This window comes from Puntigrus tetrazona, unplaced genomic scaffold (assembly GCF_018831695.1).
Source record: "Puntigrus tetrazona isolate hp1 unplaced genomic scaffold, ASM1883169v1 S000000001, whole genome shotgun sequence".
Classification (NCBI taxonomy): domain Eukaryota; kingdom Metazoa; phylum Chordata; class Actinopteri; order Cypriniformes; family Cyprinidae; genus Puntigrus; species Puntigrus tetrazona.
In genome coordinates this window covers 3259301-3284797 of record NW_025047681.1, presented here as the reverse complement: position 1 = coordinate 3284797, position 25497 = coordinate 3259301, and the positions used below count along the sequence as shown (strand labels likewise).

The window sequence follows — 25497 nt, the reverse complement described above, 5'->3', positions numbered from 1 at the left end:
TTTTCGTTGATGTTAATCAAAATGTTCATGTTAATTCACAGCGCACTGACCAATGCTAACGGACAAAAATTAGTTTTTAATAATGTGTAAGATTAAAACTGAATATTACTTAACATTAATAAATGCAATTTAATTATCGATCATGTTATTTAATATAGTTAATAGTAAAAAGTAATTTTTTGTATATGTCACAGTCTTGATGGTTTGGATTAACCCATTCATTGTTGTATATTGCTGGGCACATTTATTAGGCATTATTTATTTTTCATTTCCTATTATATGTACTACCTAAAATATTGTAATCAAATTACTTTCAAATGACAGTGACTAGTAATATATATTTCGTATGGAATTAAATAGCAAGCACTTTGGGAGTGTTGTTCATCGTATTTTTATTCATATAAAAGTAACAGAAGTGAAATTCTATCATGTTTATCAGCAGCACGGCGCACAAGTGAGAATAACATTATCCCTGTCTTTGATCTCTAGTTGCTCCACTCCCAGAGGGCAGACCTGTCGTCTTGACTTTTATTTCACTCCTCCCCTAACTGCAGAGGATACTATCGTCTCCATTTCAGGCGAGGCTAGGAGCTTCTCAAACAAGCCTATGGTATAAATGGTACATTTTGAACAGAAAAAAAGTTGCAGACTGCGGCTTTAAAGTAATATTAGTCTGTCTTTGTCTTCGAAAAGTACAAATCCCTGCAACCTGAATGAACCAGGTAGAGGAACAGGTAAAACAGGTAAGGCTGGGGGAAAAGAAAGAGACTGACATTCACAAGTTCAGAGTTTTTCATGGTAGGTACGTTCATAAAGCTATAAGTAATCGTTTAGACTATTTAAAACAATATGCTTCAACTTAACAAAAGATGATTGATTTAACCTGTTTGAATGATATGCTATGATGGTAATTGAAACACTTACAGAGTTTCGTGCTTTATGATTCAGCTGTAGCCCTTTTTGTGGAGCAGTCTTTGTAGACCGGTGTAGCTATTGAATGACCTTGTACTTTCTTTTGCAAACGCAACTGGGATAATTTCGTGTATAATTTCGTGTATCCACTGTTTGCGTGGATGATACGAGGTCTACCTCATTTACAATTGTGATTACAGACCTAACCACCGACTCTGACGGCCTCTACAATGAGTTTCTCCACAGAGAGAGAGGAGGTGGACACTCTCTCTCCAAAACCCTGCTGTCAGATGAATTGTGATGAATCACAAAATTATCTCCACAAGACTAGTGATGAATCTGTGACCTCTGAATCTGTGTGAGTATAAAAAAACGTCCATTTACCCACTAAAAGAGTTTCACACAAATGCCCAGTTTGTAGCCTTTACTCTATACTGCACATCCATTTATTATTGTTACTGTTGTTCAGACTTTTGAGTGTGTGACACTAGATGAAATCACAGAGACTATTACGAAGGACTGTTCCCTGAAGAAAGTCTGTCAACTTGGGGATAAAGCTTAATAGCAGGGGACAGAGACACCAAGAATTTGATGTTGTGGCTTTATGTCAAAACTGTGGAGCAGGTCTTAAAAGAAAAACTCAAAAGGACATTAACTGAGACTTTGCTCTGTCAGATCATTCTTTTCAATTGGAGACGTAAAGGTGAAGGACATGGTTGAGTCCATGGACCTGCTGAATGAAAGCAGCAGCAAATTGGGCATCTATGAAGCCAATGTGATAAACCCCTGAAAGTGTGTAGGTTAGTTTTACATAGTACTTGCGGAAATATTCGATTTACAGAGCTTCAAAATAATGGCCACTATCCACCAGCATTACCAAGCTTGAAAGAAGATGCATTTTTTAAAAACTATTAAAGTTTTTTTATCATTTACTCATCCTTGCGTGGTCCCAAACTGGCATGAACTTCTTTGTTCAGTGGAACAAAAAAGGAAGATAATTAAAAAAACGTTTGCAACCAAACCATTTTGGGGCACCACTGACTTCCATGGTAGGAAAATAAATGCTACAGAAGTTGTGGAAATTGCCTTATGCTTTTGACTGCTGAGCTCACGTCTCTTGCTGCATCTGATGCCTGACATGGCTTTCTAAAAACACACCACTCCGGCTCACTCCTATCTTCTTTGCATGGTTTTTCTGTTCCACTTCTCATGTGGCATCTGTGTCAACGCAAAAGCGCTTCCTGTGTAAATATTGTCTGTTGATATATTTACAGCCCGTCACAGAGCGGTTAATCGTGTGGTTAGATAACTCTCTCAGACTGGGAGGGGTATTGTCCTGAGGAAAGATCATGGGCTAACAAGGACGGCATACTAGATCCATCTCAGATGGATAGAAACTCAGCGACTTCCAATTGAAGCAGTTCATTTTGAAGGAAGTACAACAGTAATATGCTGTAAAAGTTAAAAGCTGTACATATAACAGTACATTACTGGCAACCCAGCTGCTAGTACATTACTGTTCCAGCTGTGACATTTCATTTTGTGTATTAAGCTTTTTACAGTAAATGGTTCTACATAGAACTTATCTTTGATCACAGCAATGAATAACAATTAACAATATATTTACAGAATGTTTTTTTCTATTTTAGATTAAACAGCAATACTTCTTTCCAAATATAACTATATACACTAGGTTTCCCTACAGATAGAAATGGATATATTATAATTCATTTCAAAATAATTAGACTGCAAATGTATAGACGGTTTTAATGAAAACAAACCTTACTGCACATGCATGCTTTCGTGGCTCTGAACGCCGGTATACACCCCAATAGTATCGTTACCAACAGCTAAATCCTTCTAGAGTAGATTATTTCTTTTCATAACAATCAGAATGTGTTTGCTGCGTAAATCAGACTGATTTATTAAAAATAGTTCATTCTCTGCAAGCAGGAGGTGCTTTAAACACGAGAAATGGAGGTTTCCCCTGAAAGGCTGTAGACAAAGCAGCATTGAGCTTTAAAACGCTGCCTTACATGCAGGATGAAATGAAAATGACATTTTCTAAAGACAGTCTTACATCTGAAATACAGCGATATAAAAACACCCACGCCTCGGTTTGATTTTTAAATGTGCATTACGTGCTCATGGTTATTCAACAAAGCCTTTTGGAAAATCGGTCCACTTGGATAACGTGGCAGGTCGCCACCGACAAATATGAAATAAAAACAATAGTTGGTAATTTAGAGAGAAATGCATCAATGGCTTGGTGGAATGATTGTATCCATGGCAACATCAATTAAAACAATGCTTCTCCAACATCGTTCAGATCGTTTAGAGTGCGGAGACCATTTAAATCGATGGTCGGTACAATTAAAACTTATTTTAGCAGTTTCAACAACAACATCATATCTGATTACATTTTTACACTGATAAAACGTTTGCATAATTTATATTGGGTATGTAGTGATAACCTCACAAGTCAAGCGCATTTTCAACTGTGTTTTTTCTGTTTTATTGTTTGTGTCTTCCATATCTAAAGTGATTTATGTGCGTCTAGAGCCACCTCAAGGTCTTCACTAATACAGCTAAACCTCTGTGGGTCTGTGTGTGTTTTGGAAGCCTTGTGTCAAGTCTGACTACATGTGTGTGAACGCACTTATTAAAAAAATAAGCAATAAATAAAAAAAGCTATTTCATATTGAATGTTGATGTGTTGCACTCGCATGACAGCTTTTATGCTTTTAGCTAAACTTCCAGCTTCAGGTATTGGAGAGCAGTTTTGAAATAATGAACGTAGACACAACTCCTGTTACCATTTACCAGGAAATCGTCAGAGTTTTCAGGATATGTGGTTTGCATTAGAGTTTAGGAGATATAATCTTTTTTTTTTGTTTTTGTCAAACCAGGACGGGTCAGCATGTAGCATCTCCAGGACCCAGCTGTGTGTCTCTGAAAAGCAATCATTCAGTTGAGCATCCTCCAGATATCAGTGGTGAAGCACAATCTACAACGTAAGTACACTCTTAAAAAAAGCTACACTAAAAATACAATTACACTAAAATGTTCACATAAATTTCAAATAAACAATCTCTATTAGAAAAACAGAAGTAAAGTGATTGCATTTGATATTCCCATTAACTGGTTTACAAATGTACCCTCAATATATGCATGTAATACCTGTGGAAATTATACACTAAATATCAGCAGATGTAAAGCCTAAATTAAATATCATGTAAAATTAAATCAAATACTGTATCTTCAGCACATAGGAGATAAAGATGAAAGTGCGTAGAGCACCAGAATTTATTTACACTTTTTTAAATGGAAGAAATAAAGCTATTGAAGAGCAGTTTGGAAATAATGATAGGTTTTTTTCTGTAAAACTAGGACAGCATCTCTGAAAAGGAATCATTCAGCTGAGCATCCCATGAATCTCAATGATGAAGCACAATCTACAATGTAAGTATAAACATGGCGATGATGACTGAAGTTTGAAAATTATGTAAAGTATGCAAAATAAATAATGCACATCAAAGACTTAAACATATTGAAAAGTAATTTTCTAATTTATCCACCAAATGCCTGCAGTACATTATTAATCTGCATTGGCTTTACATTTCTGTTTAAATTTTAGATTTTTTTTTTTATTTAGATTTTTGTCGATGTTGTTTGTTATATATACTTTTCTTTATGTTTCAAAAGTGCATATAAAGAGGAGGATGATCTCCTACAGAGAGTCAAAGAGAGACACAAAACCACCATGAAGAAAAATTATGAGAGCTTATTTGAGGGAACCAAACTACAAGAGAATCAAACCCTCCTGAACAGGATCTACACACAGGTCTACATCATAGAGGGAGAGAACGAAGGGGTGAATGAAGAACATGAGGTGCTACAGATGGAGAAAAAAAACAAAACACAACACTTACAAGACACTCCAATCAACTGCAATGACATCTTTGATCTCTACCTTGAACCAAAATATAAGACGAAGAATCGAAAGAGGGAAGAAGAAATCAAGACTGTTCTTACTAAAGGCATTGCTGGAATTGGAAAAACAGTCTCTGTGCAGAAGTTCATTCTGGACTGGGCCGAGGGAAAAGCCAATCGGGATGTAGATTTCATGTTTGTGCTTCAGTTTCGAAAGCTGAACTTAGTTAAAGACGAGCAGTACAGCCTTCACAGACTTCTGCTTGACTTTTATCCTGAACTCGTAGATCTGGGCTTAGAGATTTATCAGGAGTCTAAAATTGTGTTCATTTTTGATGGCCTGGATGAAAGTCGAATTTCACTGTTTTCTGACAATGAGAAAGTTTCTGATGTGACTGAGACTTCATCAGTGGGTGTGTTAATGACAAACCTCATCACAGGAGAGCTACTACCTTCTGCTCTCATCTGGATCACCTCCAGACCAGCAGCAGCCAATCAGATCCCCTCCAAATACATCAACCGTCTGACGGAAATTCAGGGATTCAATGATCCTCAGAAGGAGGAATATTTCCGAAAGAGAATCAGTGATCAGCAACAAGCCAACAAGATCATCTCACACATTAGAGGAGCGAGAAGCCTCCACATCATGTGCCACATCCCCGTCTTCTGCTGGATCTCATCCACTGTGCTTCAGAAGCTCCTCCAACATGATCAAACAGCAAGAATCCCAAAATCTCTTACTGAAATGTACATTCACTTTCTGCTTATTCAGATCAATGTGAGAAATAAGAAGTATGATGAGAGTAATCCAGAAAAACTCCTGTCGTCTAACAGAGAAGTGATCGTGAAACTTGCTGAACTGGCCTTCAGACAGCTGATGAAAGGCAATGTGATATTCTATGAGGAGGACCTGATAGAGAGTGGCATAGACCTTGCAGAGACCGCAGTGTATTCTGGGATTTGCACTGAGATCATTAAGAAGGAATCCGTCATTTGTCAGAAGAAAGTCTACTGCTTTGTACATCTAAGCTTTCAGGAGTTTCTGGCTGCTTTCTATGTGTTTTATATCTATGTAAGTAGCAATACAGAAACACTATTTGATTCACTGCATGATCTACTTAAAAGAGTAGTCAAAAGGCTCTAATGAGCGAGAGAGGAGGCATGGATCTTCTTTTGCGATTCCTGATGGGCATCTCACTAGAATCCTCTCAGAAACTCTTACAGGGTTTACTGACACGCACAGAGAAGACCTCAGAGACCGTCAGTAAAACCACACAATACATCAAAAACCAAATCATTAGTGACAAAAATATCTCAGCTGAGAGATCCATCAATCTTTTCCTCTGTCTGCTTGAAGTAAACGATCAGACTCTGTTCCGAGAGATTCAGGAGTTTCTAAAATCAAAGAAACACTCAGAAAACTCACTCTCTGCTGCTCACTGCTCAGCAATAACCTACATGCTTCAGATATCAGAGGAGCCACTGGATGAGTTGGACTTAAAAAAAATACAACGCCACAGAGAAAAGCAGAAGGAGACTGATACCAGCTGTAATTAACTGCAAAAAAGCTCTGTAAGTTTTACTTCGTTTTAAGTGATATATATTTTTGTATAGTTTATTCTGCGTGTTTATGAACATGCAAAACCTCTAAATCTCTTTTATTGTCACAAGAATTACGCAAATAAAAAAAATGTTATTAAGGAACAATTTTTTTTTCACTTAAAAATGTTTATCTGTCTTTATCTGTCTCAGGCTTGCTGGTTGTAATCTTACGGATCAGTCCTGTGAAATTGTGATCTCAGCTCTCAAATCATCAGGGTCCCCTTTGAGAGAGCTGGACCTAAGTGACAATGACCTGCAAGATCCAGGAGTAAAGCGGCTCTCTGATGGACTGAAGAACCCAAACTGCTGCTTGGAGATACTAAGGTTTCAAAAGGCTAATTTTTAATGTTTGACTTATGAATTTGACCACAGCTTCCTAAATGAGGGTACAAGAGGCTCCACCATAATCAACACAATGCTTATGACAATGCTTATATTCCATCACAACATTAGAATTAAGCCTGACATCAAACACTGTCGAGCAGAGGTTTTCAACTTTGGGCCTGTTGCAGAGTTTAGCTTCAACCCTAATCAGGATGAATTTATTACCGCTTTAAATCATCAACCTGCTGAGAACACTTGAAAAGGTGTCACTTCAACACATACGGACCACAAACACACTGCTGAGGGAGTATGTGTTAAACAGGCGAGTAGAGACCAGGCCTGAGTTGTGGAACAATTTAGATGTGAATATTCACATTCACCCTTTTAAATCAAATCATAATGGATTTGAGACATAATTAGGTTCTGAGTGAGCATTTCAAATTAAGAGACCTATTTAAAGGACTCATATAATGGCGCATGCACTTTTACAAGTAGTTTGAACTGAAATGTGTGTTGGCAGTGTGTGTACACAACCACCCTATAATGATAAGAATCTATCCAGCGTTTTTTGCAATATTCTTTTTTTTTTGCAATGTTTTCCCCTTTCTCAAATCAAGCCGTCTGACTGTGTGATGTCAGAGATATAGGTGTTTCGTTGTTGAATGTAACAATGAATATAGCATTAGTCATTTACTCCCGAAGAGGATTAACTTTAACTTACGTTTGGATCTGAAGAGGAATGCGCCCTTGATCTACCTAAATGCATTTAAGTTTGCGTGAATCAATTATGATCCAGCCTCACCTACAGAAGTAGTGAGCATAATGTCTTTTAATGAATCTTTGCAAATTGCCTTTCCTAATAATATGCTAATTAGCAGGTTTCCCAATGAATGTAATGTCTAGGATTAGGAATACGGCTAAATAAAGATTAAATAAGCATAAATAAACAAATGCCTTGGAAAAGAGGGGCGGGGGTCAGCAGAACTTGTGAAGATTTAAAGGGGAAGTACACAGAACAGAGTGTTTTGAAAAGAGCTGGTAAGGTAACAGCCACTACAAGTTTTGTACAGTATCCATGTGAACCTGAAAACTAGTCACAATAACAGAATAAATAATGAATTAATTAATACATGACTAAAACATGTAAAGCAGGGTTCCTCAAATCTTACCCTGGAGGTCCAATGCACTGCAGAGTTTAGCTCCAACCCTGATAAAACTCACCTACCAGTGATTTTCTAATGATCCTGAAGACACTGATTAGCATGCTCAGGTGTGTTTGATTAGGTTTAGAGCTAAACTCTGCAGGAAAATGGATCTCGAGTTCCAGATTTGAAGGATCACTAATGTAAAGAATACTCAATTCTTGAATAGGCAGTGAAAAAATTAGTTCCCAATATTTTTGATAATAGTTCTGACAGGCAATCAGAGAGCATGGCTTAATGCACTCTCTACCCTGAAGGAAATAATAAGCCAGACAAGGTGGTGACAAGCCTTTATGTGTTTGGCCCACTATGTCACATGCATTATCATTCGTACAGTGCATGGAGTTCCCACTGCATCAGTTACTGATGACACAATGAAGTGGCATAGTTATTGACTGTAGCAAAATATTTGACCTATTTTACCTTTATCTGTTCTAGATTGTCAGGCTGTATGGTAACAGAGAAAGGCTGTGATTATCTGGCTTTAGCTATAAATTCAAACCCCTCACACCTGATTGAGCTGGACCTGAGCTACAATCACCCAGGTGATTCAGGAGTGAAGCTGCTCTCAGAGAAATTGGAGGACCCCAACTGCAGTCTGAAGAAACTCAAGTATGTTGAATATATGTGCTGTGGAATCAGTAATTTGTGATTGCTTATGTATATTGTTATATAGCTTTTTTTTACCAATATTATTATTAATATTATTTTGAATGTCCATTGAGTAAAATAACTATCAAAAAGTCATAAATATCAAAAACCACCATGTCCACCATGGCACTGGCATCAGCTGTCACCTGTCATTCCCATGTCATCTATAGTCCCAATACACAATTTCAGATGCAGTTTAGTTCAGTGTAAAATCTTTTATGCACCAACATTGATTGAGATTACGTCTCATGTTCTGTTTTATTATGTCTCCTGTGGCCCTTATTGAAACCCTTACTAATATAGGATCGGCCAATAATCGGCTGGAATGCACATGATTTTAGCCGTTTTTTGTCTACTGTTTTGTAAGTAATCAAACTATTACAATCTGTAATGTGTCTGTTGTAATTTTTTTGTTTTGCAGTTTGAGCCATGGAGATTCTATTAGGATCAAACCGGGATTGCGAAAATGTACGTCCAGACACTCACACATTTAACGTAGCTATTAACAAAATATAATACAGTTCGTCTAATCTGTCTTCTTTTGGTCAGATGCCTGTGATCTCACACTTGACCTAAACACTGCAAACTCTCATCTCATCTTGTCTGAGAATAACAGAAAAGTGACATGTGTAGAGGAGGAACAGTCATATCCTGATCGTCCAGAGAGATTTAACTACTGGCATCAGGTTCTGAGCAGAGAGAGTCTGGCTGGACGCTGTTACTGGGAAGTTGAATGTAGCGGGAAGAGAGACTGTATATCAGTTACATACGAAGGAATCAGCAGGAAAGATGCAAGTAAAGACTGTTATTTTGGATACAATGAGAAGTCCTGGGCTCTAAACTGCTCGAATTACACATACACTGTATGTCACAATGATAAAGAAACTGTCCTTAAGGTCCTTTCACCCCCTTCTAACAGAATAGGAGTTTATCTGGACATTTTAGCTGGAACTCTGTCTTTCTACATTGTCTCTGACACACACACTCACACACTTACACACATTCAGCACTACATTCACTGAACCTGTCTATGTTGGATTAGGGACTTATGAATCAGTGTCTTTTGTTAAATTGTAAAGTACATTTTACAGTCTAGAGTTTATAATAATGATGGCTGGAGGTGATGATTAGGCTGAAACCAGCACAGGTTTACCTAACCTTATTTTATTTGTTATACCAAGAGATTCAAATAGAAGAAGAATAGGTATTTTAAATGGTAATATTTTAGAATTGTACTGTTTTTGCTGTACTTTGGATCAAAGAAACGCAGGCACACGTTGAGCTGAAGAAACCTATTTAAAAAAACATTAACAATCTTTCTAGTCAAAAAGTTGTGACAGGTGGTTTTTGTTTAACTCATTTCGTGAAAATGATAATCCCAGGACAGTTTCCTCTCAAGAGTGACAAATGCTTCCAAATACTTCCAGCATGATATTTATGTGTTTTGGTGCTTTGTTAACGCCTACAACCACCACACAGCCCTAATCAAATGGAAACTGTTTTGGCTCCGCTAGCCAGTTATCTAAATGCTAATTCCTACTTATCCATCAAATATCCATCAAGTTCTTATGTGATCAGTGCATTACCACAGATTGCACTAGGAATGGTGGTATATTCATTTATAAAACTCTCTGTAGATTTCTCTCAGAGAAATTGGAGGACCCCAACTGCAGACCGAAGAAACTCAAGTATGTTGAATATTTATGCTGTGAAATCACTCATTCCTGACTACTTATGTGATGTTTTTTTTTCTTGCACATTTTAGTTTTTCACCAATATTATTATTTATATTATTGTGAATGTCCGTTGACTATCAAAAAGTCATAAATATCAAAAACTAGCAACTGAGTCCAACATTGTACTGGCATCAGCTGTCACCTGTCATTCCCATGTCATCTATAGCTTCTTTTATGCACCAACAATGCAAACTCTCTGTAGATTTCATCCTAAAATTGTGAGAAAGTTAAAAAAAATTTCTTGAGCGTGTCCAATCAGGTGAAGATTGTGAGAACGTTCATCTCCACCCTGACTCCTCCCAGAAATCACCTTATATGGACCTTGTAACGCCTAGTTTTACTAGGCATAAACTCATTTGCATATAATTCCCATATATATTCCCATCCATGTGACACTATCATAATAAGGTACATTAAGGAAATATGACATGTGCTCATGTCAGCATGACCCAAGAAATATTTTGAGACCAGTTATACCAATTTGGTGTAAATATGTCAAACCCATGCAGAGATACATCCCTCACATGCAGTTTGGCATCTTGGCAGCAAATTTGTTGATGCACTAAATGAAAACCCTTTCAAGTATCGACACAAATTCCATAACTTTTTGCCAGCTTGGTATAAAGGTGATCTAATCCAAATTTGGTGAAAATTGGACAAACGGTCTAGGAGGGGTTAAAAAAAAGTAGATTTACAACATGAATCCTGCATGATCCAAGTTGATAAAAAAAAGTTTAAATAGTCTGATTTTAAAAATTTACATTTTTAAAAACTTAAAAATTTGACCAAAAGGTGGTGCTGTACCACTTTTTGAGTACCATCAGGCATGGTGCTGAACATTTTAGTAATTCGTTTCAAAATAATATGCATTCTTAAGATACAGCAAATTAGAACTAAATCTGGTACAGGCGCTGAAGTTTTTCAAATAAATTATATGGGAAAATATTGAAAGTACTCATCGATTAATTTTACTCTTTGATAAAAATTTTTTTTCAGAAAAATGAATAAAAAAATGGTTGGAAATTGAAAATTTAACAATTAAAAACATCTAAAATGTATTAACAAGGACACTGTATTTTATGAGGTTTGTCTCTAGATGAAATTAAAGTTAAAGTAAATCATGCTATCTTCCATTAAGTTGATTTTTTTTTTCTTCCATTAAATTGATTTTTTTTGTGTGTGTGTGTGTGTTTTTATTTTTTGGACATATTACATTAGGATTTAGTGGATTTATAAATATAAGGTGCCCAATTTCCAGTAGAGACCAACAGGACCGCTTCTATTAAAATCAATGCAAGTTTCATTCTAACCTATAAAACCAATACAAATTGTATGATTGTTTCAATTTATTTTTTAACTGACTTTTAATTCTATTTGTATAAAGTAAAATACTTGAAATCTACATAAAAAAAGAGCAGAATTCTATGACAATGATAAACATAAACCTAGAATCAAGGAACATAAAAAGCCCACCGAGTTCTTTAATTCGATTGCGTTTCGTGTACTTTAGAAACGTGCTTTTATTTTGGTATTTTGACGTCATAAGCCTGCGCCGCTGTGATTAGACGGAGGTTTGTGTTTTTAAACTTTCAGTGTTTACTGCAGTGAGAATCGCTTAATCTTTTTTTATTAGCTTTTACAAACGATTTAAAGTTAATTCATTAATGTGTACTGTAACATCGTAGCGCTTTCTCTATCGATTATACGCAGGTTATTCAGTAAAGCTCATCCATTCATAAATGAGTTCATCATAAACACGACTTCAGTCAGAAACTACTAACTAGAGACAGACACAGTGATTTAGTTTGGACTGATTCTCTTCTTAAACAGGACAGTCTCAGCAGAAATGGAGTTTATTAAAGAAGAGACTGAAGATGTGAAGATTGAAGAAACGTTCAGAATCAAAGAAGAAGACACTGAGGAACAAATAGGTCGGTTTTCTTTCTCATTTGATGATTATTAAAATGGCAAGAAATTACAGATAATGTATTGTATTTTTGAAGCACATCCCAGGGTGTAAAATATTTGAAGTTGTATTACTTTTGGTGGATTTGTACTTCACTGAAGTACAGTTTAAACGTAAACCTCTTTTAGGACACCTCATACTCTTTAAAATTACATTTTACAGAGCTCCTTTTTATTTTCTACCATGTCACACACATTAAATGTGGTGAACTGAAGATCAAAAACGCGTGCTTGACTGTCTGAGGGAGCATACTGAAGTAGCTAAGTTGAAAATAAATGGAAAAGAGTCATTGCTTTTGACCTAATCTGTGTAACATAACATAGGCTAGCTCTGTCAAAGATGACATTTTCTCATCTTTTATTCCCCCTTGTGCCGTCTCGGGTTTACAGGACTTTTTCTTCAGATGAACACGTACAAAGACTTTCATGAAGGTTTATAGGAACACTTCAAAAACCACACAAATGAAATATGACCACAAATGTTAAAAAATAATTAATTTTGAACCCAGGTGCTTGTTGTTATCATCATCATCATAACTTCAGGTGTGTATTATTTTTCTGAATAATTCAACGACCTGCAGTCAGTTATTCTGCTTATACCTCAAGTACCTCAAGACATTGATCAGATGAAGCTAATTGTCCAGTTTTTGTCATTAAAACCCTATCGTGAGTAGGATTATTTCTTCTGTTGCCTGGATCAATGTTCTCTGTTCATTTCCCTGAGAATCGTTGCACACTGAGAGTGTAAAGTGTCCAGTTTAGACCTTCGCTTGCACTACTATTTTGGCCTGAAATCGCAACAAAAGTTAAATGTCTTGAGAAAAGTTGTCATGGCCAGGTTTAACGGTACAAAAACTAACTTTCATTTGTCTTTTTTCGTCACAGACATCCTGTCGCTGAAAGAGGAGCCAAAGAAGGCATTCTCCTGCCAACAGTGTGGAAAAGGTTTCAATAGAAAAGGCGACTTGAACAGGCACCTGAGAGCTCACACCGGAGAGAAGCCTTTTACCTGCAAACAGTGTGGAAAAGGTTTCATTCAAACAGGAGACCTTAAGGTGCACATGAGACTTCACACCGGAGAGAAGCCTTACGCCTGCCAACTGTGTGGAAGTAGTTTCACTTATGAGGTAAGCCTTAAGGTCCACATGAGAACTCACACCGGAGAAAAGCCTTACACCTGTCAACAGTGTGGAAAAGGTTTCGCTCAGAAAGTAATCCTTAACAGGCATGTGATCATTCATACGGGAGAGAGACCTTTCGTCTGCCAACAGTGTGGGAAAAGTTTCTACCAAAAAGAAAGCCTTGACAGGCACCTGAAAACTCACTCCGGAGAGAAGCATCACGTGTGCCATCAGTGTGGAAAGAGTTTCAACCAGACGGGAAATCTTAAAGTGCACATGAGGATTCACACCGGAGAGAAACCTTTCGTCTGCGAGCGGTGTGGAAAAAGTTTCTCGTGTAAGGCGGACCTCGAAGCGCACTTGAGAGTTCACACCGGAGAGAAGCCCTTCGCCTGCCAACAGTGTGGAAAGAGCTTCACTAAAAGAAGAACCCTTAATAACCACATGATAATCCATACAGGAGAGAGTCCTTTCGTCTGCCAACGGTGTGGAAAGGGTTTCAGCCAGAAAGAAAGCCTTGAAAGACACGTGACGATTCACTCCGGAGAGAAGCATTACGTGTGTCATCTGTGTGGAAAGAGTTTCAACCAGACGGGAAATCTTAAAGTTCACTTGAGAGTTCACACCGGAGAAAAACCTTTCGCCTGCGAACGGTGTGGAAAAAGCTTCAATCGAAAAACGAATCTGAATCAACACGTGAAGATAATTCATACGGGAGAGAGTCCTTTTGTCTGCCGACAGTGTGGACAAGGTTTCACCAGAAAAGGAAGATATGACAGGCACGTGGGAATTCACGCTGGAGAGTGCGGCGACAGTGTGGAATAAGATCACTCTGGAGAGAAGCGCTCTGTACATCATCGGCGTGGTGTAAGGAGGTGAATAAGTAAACACCCCCTCATGATGTGATGTCATGCAGATGTTCGGCAGAGTTTTACCAGAAGAGTGTGAAGAAGAAACTTGACTGGATCAAGAAACGTTACACATCTCCTTGTTCGTGTGCTCCGCTTGGTGTTTATTCTAAACTTTGTCCAAAGTAAAAGTGTAGGTTGTAAAGGAACCTCTGAATACCGATAAACAGCGCAGTAAACATGAACTTTCAGCTCAGTGTGCATCTTCTGTATTAAACGTAGCGCTAACCACGCACGTGAACTTACACTCATTCATCTCACTGAAGATCAAACTGAAAGTAAACTAAACCTGCTCTGGCGGAAGTGATGTCAGTGCTCTGCACGCTAGACCCAGAGCCGGTGTTTTTCTAACAATAGGACAATACAAGTTGGTACAAAACATTTGAGACTATAAAACACTGAACGTGTCGGGAACATGTCATTGTCATGTTTTCTGGAGGTTTTCCTTAGACGTAATTTCATTCAATTCGCATTTATTTGTATTTGTATGTCAGAAAATTAACGTTTCTACAGTATAATGAATATCATTAATATTTATATTTACTTTATATTAATGAATTTTATACATCCCTTAAAATTACTCAGCACAGTAAACTTTCTACAATTTTCCTAAGCATCATTATTATTATCATTTATAATTTTAAAAAAGCTAGTATGTTCGTGGGTGTAAATTGTAGTCGGATCAATTATTTGGATCATAAATTACGGCTGGGTTTGTGGGTGCACTCCATATAGACATAAAGACTTTACTGTACGCACTGTACACAAAATCTGCGTTCATGACGTTCACATATCATTGTATCCCAGTTTGTGCTGAATACGGTATAATCGTAATCTTGCCAGTTTGACTGTCCCTGTTGCTTCTGACTCATAGCGGGCAAAGAAACATTTTGGTCCCTCTGCCAAGGCAGCGTTGCCAATGACAGTCATAGGATTGCTAGGTGTGTAACTAGTGATGGCCCTTTGTTCTGAAGATGCCATGTCCCTCCAGCAACTGGTTGTTGTTATTGAGGTGGTCCTCAATTCTTCTTTTGTAGGCTGCTTCAGACTCTAGACTAATGAAGCCATCTCTGCTGAACTTTGATTAAAAATATCATTCATATTGGGACCAAGGCCTAGGGACTTTGAACTCTTGACAAACAATGTGGAAATGGGCCAAAGTCCTCAGTATTTGAGAAGACCTACAATACAGATGTGTGCTTGCTCTTCCTCTCCCCTAAAGGAAGTTGTAGGGTCACCAAACTTTTGTGTCTTTCCGAAGCAAACAATGGCCACATCATTCAGTGAAGGAAAATGACACGCAGCAGCTTCTAAAACAACCCAAGTGATGGTATAACAGATAACAGTATAGTATATAGTCCTGAAACGTAATGTCGGTTAGGTATTGGCCTAATTATGTACCGGCCTAAAAAAATACTGGGGTCCTTTTGAAAAGGGTGCTAGGTCCTAGAGTCTCACGCTTCGAGAAGGGTTCCTAGGTAGCCAGAATCTTGAGGTCCTACAACCTGTCGTTTCTGAACGGGGGGGAAACCCCTTTGCCAACTAAAATTGTAGCATTTTGATGGACAATGTCCCTTTTTGAGCTTTTGACCCCTAAAGAAGGCCGTAGGTCAACAAGGTTATTTTTAAATTAGTTTAATTTGAATATAGTTTGTAAATTATTTAAAAATTCTGTTCATTATTATTTTGTTAGTTTTAGTATAGTTTTTATTTTGTGATAACATTTTTATAAGCATGTGTATGTTGACTTCGAAATCCTGTACAACAAATTTCAGTACAACAGGAAAAAAACAAATCCTATGCTTTGTTTTTTACATTTATTTTGAACAGACAATTGTACAAAATACTTTTTTTCCAACTAGATGTGAAAAATATGCAATTTTATATTGCATTATAATGTTATATTCTGTAACAAAGTTATTTTGAATAAATTCTTGAAATATATTTGATTTAGTTAACATAAACAAAGGGGAAAAACGGCGCAACAGACAACGTAGCCTATATTTCAGTTCATTTTTGCTTAATTTGTTTAGAGAATGGAAACTTAAATTTCAGAAAGTGACATACTATCTGTTTTCTTTATTTTATAAAACACTATGTATCAAACAAATAAAAGCATACCTTTATACAGTGATGCATTATTATTAAGACAGTAAGTGTTTAAAGTTGATATTGCTAATAACAATACAGCTGAAGTGATTGCGCTGCCCACACACACACACACACACACACACACACACCAGCCTTTAAGGGTTCATCGTAAAACTCAAAATGTGTTTGACATTTAAAATCAAAATGTTTACAATTAGGGTCACCCAGAAGAAAGTTTCACAAGACATTGTCTTAAAAGAATAGTTCACCAAAAAATAAAAATTCTGTCATCATTTCCTTTAGGCCGGGCTCACGAGTTGAGGAGGAGAGCGAAGAATTAATATAGAATTAATTCTTGAAATACAAAGTAAGTTTGTTGTAGGAGGATTATTGTATGCGCAAAATCTTATAACACTGCTAGAATTTCACAGAGGTAAAAACAGTGAATCGATCAAAGAATACAGATTTTAGCCCAGGATTAGATGATTTTGAAAATTGGTCTCAGGTGGCCAAATTGGGGCGAAGCCAGTCTTAAGAAATAAGCATATCTGACTGAATGTCATGCAGGAACATGATTTTGAATGCCGATTTTTTTCATTATTTACTAAGCAAAAGTTGCGACAAAATTAGAATGCTTTCCAACCCCTAACCATTCACATTAAAAGTAGTGACTATTGGTTTATTAAGTATAAAATGTATAGAATCTAAATCAATCTTTACATGAGGTCTCTAATCTCTCTAATGCTGGATTTTAAATCTACAGAGCTGTCTTTGCAGATGTGTCTTCCATCGTAATTGGTGGCAGGTAATCTGACGGCTCTTTTTTCTCCCAGTCGAGCAGCAGAGGTGGATTGTGTAAAGCCAGCAGGCAGCCGACCTTGTAACATTCATCAGCCAGCTCACACAGAGGGTCAGGTTGCTGAAACAGTTCCAGATAGACAAACTGATTAACAATTAATGATCGAATATCTTGACATTTTATATTGTAGTCTTAATATTCTAAGTATTATTGTATTTTTCTTTACCTTGTACATGGTCTGGAGGTCTCTAGCCTCTTCGTGAAACATTATCATTTGAATATTTTGGATAGCCAATTCAATGTATTTAAGTTGCTTTAAAACAAAACAATAAAATTACAGTGGTTTAATGACACCTTTGACTTGATAATATTTTTTTAATTAGAGCATGTATGATTTCTTTGTTAAAAGTCTTTGTAATCCTGTACCTTTGTTTGCAGTCTCGTATTTTTGATTTCTGTTTTGTTTAACTCCCCTTTTTCACCTTCCTCTTTTTTAAGGTCAACTTGGAAAAAGAATAAAAAATCTTCTTTCTTTTTACTCATGTCTTGTTGAGCTTTATCGAAAATTTCCTGTAATAGAGAATAAAATTCAAGTTTATGTAGATGTGACAGTTTGACCTCAGTAAACAATGTTTATGTAGGAAGGGTAACGTTATGTATTCAACCCTCATTCCCTGAAGGAGGGAACTGAGACATCAAGTCAGTGACTGACAAATTTGGATCATGCTTAGAGAGTGTAAACTTAGCCAATGCACATCGGCGTGTGCCGCTGATCACAGTGTGAATATAAGTAGACATCAGGTGCAGCTCATATTCAGGTTTTTCGATGAGGAGCCAGCTCTCAACTGGTTCTCAAGGATTCACTGAGTGAGGACCTGGCACTGGACACTGCACCACATATGGCTGCTGAGTGGACAGAAGAGCTCAATAAGTTCTACTGCATGGGCTCTTTGGAGCCGTTATAACAAACCAAACTGAAGAACTTCTACCCATTTGAGGTGAGAACACAGGAGGATACAGACTTCACAAGAAGGCTATAGAATCCAGAAAACATGTTGAAAGGCGCCAACAGCTCTTCAGATATCCGAGGGGGCAAATACTGTGCCTGATAAGCCAAAATGATGGCATCCACTATCCAGTGGGCCATCCTCTGCTTGGCAATTTCCCTGCTGCCAGACAAAGCTGATCTGAGGCCCTGAAGTTTTACGTCCAGTTACCATAGCATAGGACAAACATAGGTAGGTGCTAGAGCTTGCAGGCTCACCACCTGATACCTAAAATGAGTGGTGGACCTTGGGCACAAAGCCGGGCCGGGCCATCAGGATTGCCTGGTCAGCTGGACCAAACTCTATTCATGAGTGCCAGCCAAAAATGAAAGCAGATGTCCTACTCTCTTGATGGAGGCCAGTGCAAGCAGGAGCAGAGTTTGCATTAATAGAAACATCAGCTTGACTGTCTGCAAAGGCTCAAATGGGGTCTGCTGTATTGCTCTAAGCACTAGAGACAGGTCACAAGAGGGTATACAAGGGGGCCGGGGAGGATTTATCCTTCACGACACCCTAAGTAATCTGATGACCAGGTCGTGCTTCCCTACCGACTTCCCTTCCACGGTTTCGTAGTTGGCAGGAACAACAGCCACATACAATTTAAGGATGGAGGGAGACAGCCTTTGTTCCAACCATTACTGCAAGAAGGACAGCACGACTCTGACTGATGACAAGAATACTGCTCGACAAACAGGGGAGATGGTCGACTGCAACACAAACAGAGAGTAGTGCAGCCTGACGTGTGCAACCCGCTCAACAAGATTTCACAATGGCTGATGCACTGTACTGCCAACACCAAGAGCTCCACAAGCGTGCTGAACTCATTCAGCCTTCTTTCAGTGGAATAGTCAGAAGCAAAAAGCTGATTTTGTGCTGCCCCAGCCACCTACAAATTCTCACTCTGTGATCAGCGGCACCTGGATGCAGTCATGGCATGTCAATATGTATTGGCTCATTTAGTTTACACTGTGGATGGGTCTGTTTAAGCAAGATCCTACGTCACCTACGTAATTCAGTGTGCCCAACTGAAAGGGAACTAAGCCTTTTAGCGCTAGAGATCATTACCTTCAGCATTGCTTTAAGCCTTTCCTTTTCATTTGTTTCACTTATGGTTTTGTCTTTCTTTGATTTCATTTTTATGTCCATTATATGCTTTGACAACTTTTGTAGTCTCAATTTATCATACATCTTCCTTAGCTCTGATTCTCTGCAAGGATTATTAATGTCCTCACATGAAGCTCCGCTGCTTCCCATGTCGACAGATGCCTCAAAAGCCATCCTAAAAAAGAATAAAACATACATTTACAAAACAATCATTTTGTAGTCAGCAACTTATTGTCTAATTCTAGTTGAATATAATTTACATTTATATTTTGCTGCTTATCCAAAGTAACGTATAGCTCTGGCCATTTAAAATGCTCAATTCGGGCATGCGTGATCATAGAGCTCCTGCAGGCGCTTTTTCATGTTTTTCTTTAAATGTTGTTGTGTATCACGCAATATCCACCAGGTGGTGGAACGGACAATATTACATAATGTAAATCATTTCAGTAGTTCTAAAATCAATATTACATTTTAAATCTAAATTTACACTCTAAAGATCAAATTGAATGCAGCGTCTTTAACTTTCTACGCCAGCACATTCACTTTTTCCTTATTTAAAGTGAAACAGATAAGACTAACATCAGACAAAACTAGAAATAGAACTACTTTTCAATGCAATATTGATGATGTAATCAGTAATCGTAATTAATTACTTTTTGAAAGTAAAACACCCAAATGGTTCATTTCAATTTCACAATTCAAGCTGGCAAATATAGCCTAAATAAAGCAAATATAGTCTCTTAAATTCTCTCGATTGTGAATCTCTAACTCTAACTAGTGCCAAAGCCTGAAAAAAGGAGGTTTGTAATCATGCTCACTGATTGTCAAGCTAGAACTGGTTAGAAATAACAGTATATTCTATAAAACTATATACCTTGCTTGGAAGCGCTCTAAATCCTTCTTGCATTGATCAAGTTCCTGTCTAGGAGTAAAAAGCAGCATATGTAATAAAACACACACACACACACACACAAAACAAGTGAAAACTGCTATTTTTGTATTACAATACACTGACCTATAAGTTTAAATAACCAATTCATTACTTTAGGTGCATATGATCATAACTCACTGTTCAGTAATGATATAAATGAGTTTATATTACCTTGTTTGTTTCAGCTCCTCTTTACATTGATATTCACTGTATTAAAAGACAAAATACAAATGTGTACAGTGATACGACATACATAGGGTGTTATTGAAGTGCTTGGAGAGATCCAAATTTGAAAAAAAATCCAAATTTAGTGTATGCCAGATTCAGGTCTGCATCCATCTGAAAGCAATACAGCTCTCATATACACTATTTAGTGCAAACTTCTGACCGTGAATGCTCTGACATGCATTTAGAAACGATGCCTGTTCCTTTTAAATATATGTCATGAAGATTTAAGAGAAAATTCTGAAGGCGAAAGGCGGTCCAACCTGGTACTAAATAGTTGCACCTAATGACATGACTGATAAGTATGTGTGTCTTTAGTTGTTTGTTGATATTCAAACTGCATACAAATAATACACATTTCTGTACAGTTTTGAAATGATAAAACTACTGCTAAGGTTTCTTGAAAATACCAATATATTCTACAATACTATACCTTGCTTGTAAGTTCTCTAAATCCCTCTTGCATTGTTCAAGTTCATGTCTAGAAATAAAATCCACATAAAGAATAAAACGCAATTTTAAAAAATACATATTTTGTGAAAACTGTTATTTTTGTATTTGCAAAATTTGTTTTTAAAAACTAAGGTCTCTTGAAAATACCAGTATATTCTACAATACTGTACCTTTCTTGTAATTCATCCTCAATTAATTTTTGCATCCTTTGAGCTGATCTCTAGAAAATAGAAATATTAATACGGTTAATATAACAGGTTGGATTAGATATCATTTAATTGTGTGAGTGTTAGACTGTAGCCCTCAGACGGGACTGATTTTCTAAATTTCTAAATTTAAATTAAAGTTTTGATTCTGAAAATTCTTCCATAAAAAGTAAGATGCGAACCAATTTAAAAGGGTTTAAAGATAGAGTTATAGTGTAAAATAGAAAGTAAAAAGTGAAAGTTTAAGTGTGGTGTAAATATATATATGGGGTGTTTTGTTTTTTTTTGGCTTTTTATCCTCAGTCCAAATAATCAGGAAAGAGGAAACAAACAATAAAACAGGAGAAAGTATTAAATTATTCCTATACTATTAGTAAAACACACGTAAACAGAAGTCACACATGTAAACAGTGACTTGCTTTTTGATCAGCCACAGAAAATACCTTCTTACAGTATCAATGCATCAAAGTGCGTAGCAAGGATCGTAAAAAGGCAGAACCAGAAACTCATGTGGTTTGTGCGCAAAAGTTTTATTAACTAAACGCTAACTGGCATAACTGAACACGCAAGCATAAATACACAATAAAAAGCAGCAAATGAAGCTATGGAAGGTCAGTTATTCACCTGTAAACCATCAGTGCTGTTTATAATGGGGTTTATAACTAATATTAACCCTCTGTTTAGTTTAGGTAAATGTACGATACTTGCATTGCATCGTTGGTGAGAGTTCATGTGCAGTCTCGGATGAAAGTCTTGATGTATCCATTTAATATGTATGTGTGTGTGTGTGAGATATAATATATATATATATATATATATATATATATATATATATATATATATATATATATATATATATATATATATATATATATATATATATATTATATTAAGGAGGACAGACTGAAGCAAAGACAGAAGAAAGGTAGAGATCAGAATGGCCACAAACAGTGTAGTTTTTACAGAAGTAGGAAATCTAGAAGAACGTAAAAGGAAAGATGTTGAGAAATTCACTCCAAACGCACCAAACCCCCATCTACTCGCTGGTTACCACAGCAAAAATGGCTGCCCGCTGTCATCCATGAAGACCACTTCTGGCCAGACTTCTCTAGACAGTAGATGGTTGTACCTGGGTCCCACTGGTTCCTGCTAGTTCTGAGCTGATGGCACTGCTTGACGTCTTCCGATTTCAAAGGATAATAAGCTTGATGTGTCTTTCATCTTTCCTTGGCCGACCACTGCGTCTACGATCCTCACTGTTGCCAGTTTCCTTTGTGCTTCTTCAAAAGAGCTTGAACAGCACATCTTGAAACCCCAGTTTGCTTTGAAATCTTTGTCTGGGAGAGATCTTGTTGATGCAGTATAACTACCTTGTGTCTTGTTGCTGTGCTCAATCTTGCCACGACATGAAAATCTACCTGGCTAGTTTGTTTGCCGTGTTCCGCTCGTTGGAACTCATAGCTTGCCAGATTCAACGTGTTAAATCGGCGTCAGGCCGTTGAGAACCGTGAGAGAGAGAACACAGACTGGATGTTCAGTTTATCTAACGAGCCCATGCAGGAAAGTTTCAGCGAAAGTGATCAAAACGGGCAAGTAATGAAGGAAAAAATGACAGTCAAAAAAAGTAAGAGAATTGAGAAACATTGAACTCAATGTATGAAATGTATTGAACATGAACACGCCTTGAGGGAAAAAATTGAATAAAAGAGAGAAGAGACATAGTCTCTATTGATTCTCAAGTTTCTCAAGACTTTGAGTGTACTCATAGAAGCGGCAGAAGCCACCACATCATAAGAAATGTTTCCTGTACTTTGCAAATAAGAAAAATTTGCATTTCTGGACAGTTTTAAAATGGTAAAAGTATTGCCAAGGTCTATTAAAAACAACAGTATGTTCTATAATACTATACCGTGCTTGGAGTTCATGCTGGGAATTCTTGTACTGTTCGAGTTCATCTCTAGAAAAAAGAAATTTAACATAAATAATACATCAAGTAAAAATAAAAGCAAATATTTTGTGTGTGGGGCTTTTTTGGGGATGGGTGGGTTGGAGGACAGGGTGGACTAGTCCACTAAAGTCAAGTCACCTTTGTTTATATGGCACTTTTAACAATACAGTTTGTGTCAAAGCACTCAACAGTATCGAATAGGAGAACAGTGTCAATAATGTACAATGACAAGATTGAATTCAATAAAGAAATGCCTTCAACTGAAAATTGTGTATTTAGAGACGACATTGCACAGTTACTATTTAAACTGAACTAAGCTGGACAATCAAATCGATGTTAAGTGTCCCCAACTGAGACAGCGGCAAAGAACCAAAACTCCATCGGTGACAGAATAGAGACAAAGGAGGAAGAGCTTCAGTTATATCTATTTAAATGCACATTACTAATTGTTAGCTTGGTTGACTAAATCATTTTTACTTTAAAGGAACAGCAGCTATACTAATTTTGCTACAATTATACAATCTTCACTCTGGAGAAGAAACGATACTAATCCCTCAGATGATGCCAAACCCCAACATACAAAACTAATGAATGCTGAAATTTTGATGCTGTCAACAGTGTTCATCGTCGGATTGCATTTTTATTTATTTTGATTTTTTTTTACTGTACTTCTGCCATATGGACATAAACTTGACAGTCAGCATTGATAAGCTACTTCTAAATACATTGTAGAAACCAGTGTAGTTATTACAGAAGTAGGAAGTCTAGAAGAACGTAAAAGGAAAGATGTTGAGAAATTCACTCCAAACGTACCAAACCCCCATCTACTCGCTGGTTACCACAGCAAAAATGGTTGCCCGCCGTTCACTTACTGTGCACTTGAAAATACGAAAGCATACTTGGCTACACGTCATGTCACTTTCACTGTGAACACTGATAAACAGCTCATAATCTATTCTAATTAGCTGCTTGTTGCTATTTTTTCGGGTAGTTCTTAAGTTCAGTCATGGGGTAGGTTTAAGAGATCTAAAATATGATCATGCAGAATAATGCATGGGGTTCATTAATATAATTAAAGATGGAATATGATAATAAAATGCATGTTAATAAGCAACTACGTAAAAGTGAGAATTTGTCCTGAAAATAAAGAGTTACCTATGATTTATATCAACATTTATAGGTAGTATCAAGGCCTACCATTCACTAAAATATGGTTCAATTATTTTATTACATTTTTTTTAGGTGCACAAATTTGTATACATGAACATAACACAATGATTATATCAATTTGTTTAGTAATGTTAAACATGACTTCAGTTATTTAGTATATAAGTATTACCTTGTTTTTTGAAGCTCCCCTTCGTATTGACGTATACTATAATAAAAGAAAAAATACAAATGTATACAGTGATACAATGAACACATGTAAAACAAGAATAGGTTTTAGATCACAAATATGCCAGATTTAAGCCTGCATTAATCTGAAAGTAATACAACTCTTATATAGACTATTAAGTGCATCAGAAGACTGAATATATACTGTACATAAATGAAAAAAATGCAGTGAATGAACAAAATCAAATCAATATTTGGTATGACCACCCTTTGTCTTCAAAACAGCAGCAATTCTTCTAGGTACACTTGCACAGTTTTTGAAGGTTGTTCCAAACATCTTGGAGAACTAAGCCCAGATCTTCTGTGGATGTAGGCTTTCTCACATCCTTCTGTCTCTTCATGTAATCCCAGACACACTTGATGATGTTGAGATCAGGGCTCTGTGGGGGCCGTGCCATCACTTCCTTTACTTCTTGTTCTTCTTTACGCTGAAGATAGTTATGACTTTGGCTGTATGTTTGGGGTCTTTGTCCTGCTGCAGAATAAATTTGGGGCCAATCATAAACCTGACTGGGTGTTCAGTTTATCTAACGAGCCCATGCAGGAACGTTTCAGCGAAAGTGATCAAAACGGGCAAGTAATGAAGGAAAAAATACAGTCAAAAAAGGTAAGAGAATTGAGAAACATTGAACTCAATGTATGAAATGTATCGAACATGAACACGCCTTGAGGGAAAAAATTGAATAAAAGAGAGAAGAGACATAGACTCTATTGATTCTCAAGTTTCTCAAGACTTTGAGTGTACTCATAGAAGCGGCAGAAGAAATGTTTCCTGTACTTTGCAAATAAGAAAAAATATGCATTTCTGGACAGTTTTAAAATTGTAAAAGTATTTCCAAGGTCTATTAAAAACAACAGTATGTTCTATAATACTATACCGTGCTTGGAGTTCATGCTGGGAATTCTTGTACTGTTCGAGTTCATCTCTAGAAAAAAGAAATTTAA

The 25497-nt window shown here is 36.9% G+C and overlaps 4 protein-coding genes across 13 annotated transcripts in view; 2 read left to right on the top strand and 2 right to left on the bottom strand.

Moving 5' to 3' along the window:
* The window catches only part of LOC122331563 (putative mediator of RNA polymerase II transcription subunit 26), a 274294-nt gene that overhangs the window by 111798 nt on the left and 136999 nt on the right, over positions 1 to 25497 (bottom strand). For 3 of the 10 annotated variants that reach the window (XM_043229082.1, XM_043229087.1, XM_043229089.1), the window contains 3 exons: positions 25431 to 25478; positions 24497 to 24532; positions 23119 to 23166 (listed from right to left, as the gene is read on the bottom strand). The exons of the other annotated variants lie outside the window; for them this stretch is intronic. In XM_043229082.1, the coding sequence (XP_043085017.1) occupies positions 23119 to 23166; positions 24497 to 24532; positions 25431 to 25478 (132 nt within the window). The remainder of the gene's footprint in view (positions 1 to 23118; positions 23167 to 24496; positions 24533 to 25430; positions 25479 to 25497) is intronic. 10 annotated transcript variants of the gene reach the window in all.
* On the top strand, positions 564 to 9799 carry LOC122331516 (NLR family CARD domain-containing protein 3-like). Its single transcript, XM_043229000.1, is given in 12 exon segments — positions 564 to 798; positions 1113 to 1270; positions 3822 to 3926; positions 4303 to 4374; positions 4618 to 5975; positions 5978 to 6345; positions 6347 to 6417; positions 6598 to 6771; positions 8412 to 8585; positions 9046 to 9092; positions 9174 to 9604; positions 9606 to 9799. Coding segments are annotated over 11 exon segments (3024 nt in total). The 5' UTR covers positions 564 to 798; positions 1113 to 1142; the 3' UTR covers positions 9702 to 9799.
* On the top strand, positions 11910 to 16484 carry LOC122331556 (gastrula zinc finger protein XlCGF8.2DB-like). Its single transcript, XM_043229073.1, has 3 exons — positions 11910 to 11931; positions 12191 to 12291; positions 13211 to 16484. Exons 2-3 carry the CDS (start codon positions 12207 to 12209, stop codon positions 14269 to 14271), a joined length of 1146 nt encoding a protein of 381 aa, XP_043085008.1. The 5' UTR covers positions 11910 to 11931; positions 12191 to 12206; the 3' UTR covers positions 14272 to 16484.
* On the bottom strand, positions 16880 to 23106 carry LOC122331579. The gene is made up of 9 exons (XM_043229128.1): positions 22235 to 23106; positions 21174 to 21223; positions 20984 to 21031; positions 20497 to 20532; positions 20269 to 20316; positions 19356 to 19569; positions 17671 to 17814; positions 17471 to 17557; positions 16880 to 17364 (listed from the first exon to the last, which is right to left on the bottom strand). Exons 1-9 carry the CDS (start codon positions 22286 to 22288, stop codon positions 17203 to 17205), a joined length of 843 nt encoding a protein of 280 aa, XP_043085063.1. The 5' UTR covers positions 22289 to 23106; the 3' UTR covers positions 16880 to 17202.